The sequence below is a fragment of the Trachurus trachurus genome (assembly GCF_905171665.1).
Source record: "Trachurus trachurus genome assembly, chromosome: 5".
NCBI lineage: Eukaryota > Metazoa > Chordata > Actinopteri > Carangiformes > Carangidae > Trachurus > Trachurus trachurus.
This window is the reverse complement of record NC_139896.1, coordinates 23,214,511-23,221,258: the sequence shown is the minus strand read 5'-3', so window position 1 is coordinate 23,221,258 and position 6,748 is coordinate 23,214,511. Positions and strand designations below refer to the sequence as shown.

At 42.9% G+C, this 6,748-nt stretch overlaps 1 protein-coding gene across 1 annotated transcript; it reads right to left on the bottom strand.

Moving 5' to 3' along the window:
- Nucleotides 1-652: 652 nt before the first annotated feature.
- Nucleotides 653-2,948, bottom strand: LOC310986722 (E3 ubiquitin-protein ligase TRIM35-like). The gene has a single exon (XM_083972774.1). The coding sequence runs from the start codon at nt 2,885-2,887 to the stop codon at nt 1,853-1,855; it is 1,035 nt and encodes a 344-aa protein (XP_083828900.1). The 5' UTR covers nt 2,888-2,948; the 3' UTR covers nt 653-1,852.
- Between the last annotated feature and the right edge of the window lie 3,800 nt (nt 2,949-6,748).

Sequence of the window (6,748 nt, the reverse complement as noted above, 5' to 3'; positions counted from 1 at the left end):
GTCTTCAAAATCGTTAAATATTTTGAAATGTTTGAAATAAAAACACAAAGTCTCAGTGTTTGCAGTGTTCAGCAAAACCACATGAGGCAGTAACAGTTGTAAACCTGGACAAAGGTCACTGTGATGATGAGCATAAGTAACACTGAGCAGAGTCCAGGTTGAGGCAAAGAGGAAACACTCGCTTGACTGTGATGGTTTGTAGGAAACCACAGAGGATCAACTCCCTCTGATTTGATTCCACAAATCAAAGTGCTGAGAGAACGTTTGAGGAGGGAGGAGCGCTGACTCAGCAGCATCACCAACGAAATCCAACTCACTCTCACCTTTAATAATTTGATAAGTTTACTCAACATCAGCATTCCAGTTACAGTTGAAGCAGCAGCATTTTAATTGATTGGATTGTGAAAAACTGAGAATCATGGTGAAAGGGTTGTAAAAGGAAGCTACAGCATCTTGTTTTGCTTCATTGTTGTCTTTATTCTGAAGGAATAACTACTAGTGGACTGTGTGATGTATGCAATATCACTGTATTATTTTAGTTTTCGACTATTTTAGAGAGCAGCACCCTGCAAAAGAATGGGAAACCCAGGAGACTTGATCTCAAGAAATTTTGACCAGGTGTACCATACATACTGTATAGATAGACTTTTATTGACTCAATGTCCATTTAAAAAAGACGACCAAACACACACACATACAAATTTAAAAGAGACAGTCATACCAGTGTTTCCACATGGCTGACTGGTATCTCACAGCACTGAGACCAGGATTGGACAACAGCATTAAGACAGAATTTTGTGTCATTCAGTCGACAGATGAATTTTTACATCAATTTCCGCAATAGAGCATGAAATGTATTTACTCGCACTTGACAAAATAACTCACTTGCACTGCACCACCTAGGTTTACCCATCAAAATCCGTAGGCAGTCGTTAGGCAACCTGAGGTTTGCGAATGCTTGCCTTTTTGAACTTAACCCACAAGGGTGCAGTATAGAGGGGGGTACAGTAAGCTCTGAAGAGATTAATTTTAACATCATCAGAACACCAGAAAATGGTGTATTGTAATGTAATTTCTGAACATGACTGGAATATGTTGGCTTAACTAGTAAATAATTCATTGAGAGAAACAAGGATATTTTGTCAGTCTTACACATTCTTATCATGTGGGACGGATGTACACATTAAAATCAAGTAAATCCAAAGGATTTTTTTTCAGTGTATAACCATGACAAAAGAGATTCAGAACATATATTATTTCACTATGGTTCTACTCTGACTGTGACCACAGCAGGGTTCCCTGGCAACACCTGTGGACCAGGGATATTAAATAGTCCTCTCAGCTGTGGCTTGTAAAAAAAAAAAAAAAAACCTCACAATTTTAACTCTAAAGAACATTAAAGTATTTGATTTGATTATTTATTTAGTAAGTGACCATGGTATAAGCAGGATAATGCCCAAAGAGGTGTCCAATTATCAGGAATTAATGGACAACGCAAAGGCTTGAACTGTCTGTGGAGGACAACACACAGTTTCACCAAGACCTCGGGTGGTCCATGACTTAAGAAGCTCTACATTCAGCATCACCCTCATGCTTTTTATAGCTCATTTCTAACAGGTGACCATGAAAATACATAGTTTACATAGTCCTATAGCCTACTCACAAACCTGCTTTCAACATTGACTGAAGCTCAGCAGGTGACTCTGACCTTAAACATCACCCACGTCAATCATGTGTGACAGAAGGAAGCCGAATTACACTTACCAGGCAAATTAATATATCTTAGTAGTAAGTAAATAATTAAAAAAAGGTGTCGATCCTTTGTGGGGGGAGCACACCCCTTTTAGGGGGGTCATGGCATTTGCCTTGCTAGTCGTATTACCAGGGCAGTATTTACCAGGTCCATAAGACTAGGCAATTGCTGTTCAAATTCTTCTGTCTGTGACAACAAAGTAGAACTATGATGTGGATGCTGATGGGTGGTTTGTTCTGGATGAGCAGAGTTTGGGTCCAGAACCACAGGACTGTAGAAGACCTGGTCCTTCATCTTGTTCGAGATGTTGAAGACCAGGTTGCCCAGATGTTTGGCCACATCTATCAGAGCTCCTGAGCCCAGCTGTGGATCATCCAGCAGGGGGCGCTGCTGGACTCTTTCCACTGCAGCCTTGTAGTTATTGAGGAACGAGACGTCTTCAGCTCTCAGCTCGTCCTCTGTGTCTCTGACTGTGTGAGACAGAGCTGCTATCTCTCTGCTCAGAGCCTCAGTCTTCTCCTTCATCACCCGACTCTTCTGCTGCTCTTCCTCCCTCAGAGCTTTGATCCTGGCCTCCTCTTCCTCCTCTAGAAACTGGTGAAGCTTCTTAAACTGCTCCTTGATCTGTCTCTCTGTGTGTTGGACCTGGACCTTGATGTGTTCTGCTGTTTGATTACACTCCACGTTAAGTTGTTCAAAACGCTTTAACTTCCTCTTTAAGGGCTCCAGAGTTTTCTCAACTTTCTCCTTCTGTTGTTGAGCAGCTTCATCAATGGGTCTGAATCTGTGGTTGTTGTGTTTTTCTGAATCTCTGCAGACAAGACACACTGGTTGCTGATGGTCCAGACAGAAGAGTTTGAGTTTCTCAGAGTGCAGACTGCAGAGAGATTCTGAAGATCTCTCTTCTCTCTCCTGTAAGAAGGTCTCACACAGGTTCTTCAACACTCGGTTTAAAGGAGGCTCTTCCCTTGAAGATCTTCTGTTACAAACTGGACACTCTCGTGTTGGTCTCTCTCTCCACCAGGACTTCAGACAGACTTTACAGAAGCTGTGGCTACAGGACAGAACAACCGGATCGCTGAAGACCTCTTGGCAGACCGTACAGCAGAGACCCTCCTCTAATCTGGAAGCCATTTTAGAGAAGCTGAAAACACAGCAGGTTGAAGCAGCAGTATTGTAGTTTCTACCTCTTTCTCCTGTAGCTGGACCCACACAGATTAAATTTATTTTCGTCTAAAGGTGAATCTTATCATGTTATCTGTGATGCAAGGGTGTTTTTCTATCCAAAGTTCAAAAGTACATCTTCCAACACATCAAGAGGTAACTGATTAACAAGTGTTATCTCCTTTATAACCAATTCTGTGAATGGTGTGATAGAGGTTTTATTAGGAGTATTCCAGAACCATGCGGAGGAAACATTTTCCTGTTATCTGAAAAAAATTCGACAGTCAAAATGAAAATAGTAATAATATTGTAATGCTCACAGAAGTGTCCGAGACGAGGTTTATCTTCTGAGTCTACGTTTTTATTTAACTTCACCAAAACGAGTACAACAGCCGCATTCTCAGCTCCCATTCACAACACAAACTTCTGGTGCTCACTTCTCAGACTCCGGGACTGCCGCCGCCCCCCCCCACTCTCTCCACCAACCACCGGCCTGCACGCTGACTGACATGACCTGCAGTCCAGTGTTTGACAGAAAGAGTTAAGGGTGACAGGCGGACAGCCTATGGCTTTTAACTGGGGCCATTACACTACCCCCCCCCCCCACCACAAAGTTCCTCGCCCTCGAGGGACGCCCAGAACAATTATAGTCTGAACTCACATACATCTCAACAACACTATGCATGAAAATAATTGCATAAACAAGATTACTGAGCAAAGTCAATACTTTCCTTTTCTTTTTTTTTTGAACAAATAACAAAAATAAATGTCAATTTTATTTATTTAAACACATTTATCTAAACTAGGATGGTCCGGGTAGACTACCGGCCCCTCCTGTGAGACCAGGGCGCATTGTAGCCCTTTCAGGAACATGTGGTGTGGTCCTAACTAATTCCCCCCACAAAGGGGACCAACAAAGTCTCTGAACCGGTCAGGAGCTCTCCTCTGCCTTTGTGGGCGAGCTGTTTGGGGAACTGGGGGCTCAGGGCGGCAGGGGAAGAGGGGTAAGGGGGACTCTACATGGGCCCACCCACTGGCTGTCCAGCTTTGGGCACCGGCCCTTCTTGCGCCAAGGGCTGTAGACCCAAACCAGCTCTCCAGCCAGAAAGTGCCTCCCTTGTGTGGCGGGCGGGCGGTAATGAACGAACGATACCGCTGAACTGTGAGTGGCAGATCTAGAGAATTACACCAACAACGCCACCTTAGGACTTGCACCTAAAGAATTTACTTTTTTTTTTTAAACATTACTTTCTCAGAGGGTTTCCCAAAAACAATCACCCATGTACAGGCAAGTACACAAATGAATACAGGCAGGGTGTTAGAAAAAGTTTAACACGTTTTATTTAGTCACAATAAAGCCATTTATTTATTTAAGTTACTTATCTTCTGTAAAAAAAAACAATTATAGTTCTTTTTTATTTCCAAAGAGCACAATATTAATCTGTACCACTGACTCAACTTAAGTCAGGATGAGAGAATAACTATCAGCTGAGGTCACTGCATAAAAAAATAAACAAAAAGAAAGAAAAGAAACCAAACAAAATATCTTATATACACAAACACTACAAACTCAAATCAACACAAAAGAAAACAAAACCCATAATGCTACATGCATAAATTTTGCAGGTCCTCAAAGCTGTTCTACTTCCCACCCCCCACTAAGGAGTCGCGGTCAGTCAGTCTAGTCTGGTTGAAAAAAGCAACTGTCTGCTATTTCATTCCCAGAGAAGCACAGTAGCATATACTTAAATTTGTTGCCGTTGCAGGTACCGGCAGTACCATTGCCATTGCCAGTAGCTGTGCCGTCACTGTCACTGTTGCTGATAGTGGTGGCAAGCAAAGCTCCAGAGCTTGAGCTCTGGAGGGGAGGCTGGTCGACCGTGCAGCCCAACACAGGGTGCTCGTGTGTACCTGAGAGGAGCAAGGAGACTGGGCTTGAGCTCGAGCTCTGGAGCCTAGCGGAGCTGTAGTGTACCAGGACCACAGAGTTCCTAACCGCACAGGAAAGTTACATAGTGCAGTTGCAGCCTCAGGTTGCAGCAGTGGTACAATTCATCCTATTATAACCATTTTTCTACCACTTCAATGAGTTTAGAAACATTGGCCCAATCCCATTTCTCTTTTTTACCCCTTGCCCCTTGTCCCTTGGAACAGAGCTACAAGGGGTAGGGGTTGAAAATCAACCCCCTACAAAATGGGACACCCCTTCAACAATCACACACATCATCATCAGTAGTCTCCACTGGCTTTTACGTAAGCAGATCCGATGGGACAAGCTTTTGCCAGAAATCCTGTATTCAAAACTGCTTGAACGTACTGATTTGGCCAAAATGTAGTATGTAGTATTGATAATAAATATGTGGTAAACATTGTTGAAGGCTTCAGGGTTAAAAGAAACAACTTTACTGCTGGTGTTATGTGGGTATTAAACACAACTATCCTGTGTCTAAGGCTGTCTTTACAGTACACTACAAGGTTCAAGTGGCACAGATTGGATCTGTAACATGAATGTGTAAACGGGTGATACACATGAACGCATGATATTGGAAATTGTCAGATCTGATTTAGGCCCCCGTTATATGGGTAAAAAAAATCAGATACAAATCAGATATCTGCCAAATGTGAGTCGTACATCATCAATAATGCGTGGATAGCGCATATTGATGTCAGTGTATGTTGTTTTCCTGCAGCTGACTTCATCTTCCGCTTTGGTAGCCAACCATGTCTATGCACACGGGCCCTTTTGCGTAAGCATGCAGATATCAGATATGGGTCATTTCAACATAACATATAAACAGACGGAAAAATTGGATATAGGCAACAAATTGAAATTGGGCATCAAGGCCTGTAATGTAAAGACAGCCTAAGGGTGCATTCACATGGGGCACCAAAAAAGGCCAGCTGTGGCGTTTTGCATGCGTTTTTCAAAGCGCTTGGGAGGTTGCGTCTGCCCTTACCAAGCAACCACAAGTGCCTCTCACATTTTAGTAGTGTGCTTCGCTGTCACTTAACCAGGAATGAAGTAAATACAGAGCTGACCAGACTTCAAGCACCGTGAATCCCTCTCAGCGGCTTCACTGCTCGATCGGTCTGTCTGTCTGTCAGTTTGAATGGAGGACAAGTCATTTTTGGCTTTCTGAGAGACAGGAAATGGGGAGAGCGAACCAGGCCTGTTTATGGGGTGCCTGTTCTACCAAGTGAGCTATACAACTTGGTGCGATGAATTCTGTTTGAATCCCCTGTGATTCTGAGCAGAACCACTGATCATTTTCAAAATGTAGTAATGATTGAGCTGGGGGCATCTGTATGTTGTAAAATGATGTATTGTCAAACTTTATTGGGTTTAGACTTATCAACAGGCCTGAATAATAAAACCCAACATGACCTGACCTGCGGGTGTTGAAGCACACACCCGACGTGGACAGACTCACTAGCATTAATTCTCGGCTTGAACCCAGCTCCCTCAAAAAATATAACAAATACAGATACTCAACATGTGTAGCCTACTGCAAGGTACAATTAAAGAGAAAATATTGTTTGTGAATATGGGCTGCTGCACTCGGATATGGTGAAATAGACCATGGTTCCTCTTCTGACAAAAGAGAATAAGCTCAACTCTTGTTGAATGCACAACTCAAGGCATCCATCCAGGGCCGTTGTATAGGGGAGAAAGGTGATGATAATTCTAGGGGCCCAATGCCCAGTGGGGCCCATAAAAAACCCCGGTAGTCTTTGTATTACTGATTTATTCTGCATAAGACCCTGACTAATATGCTGCATTAGCATCAAAACAAAGTAGGCTAAATAAAAAATGATAATACATACGTAGTC

Bases quoted from the DNA above. Each gene is read 5' to 3' on its own strand.
- LOC310986722 (XM_083972774.1), bottom strand. From the start codon at position 2,887: ATGGCTTCCAGATTAGAGGAGGGTCTCTGCTGTACGGTCTGCCAAGAG.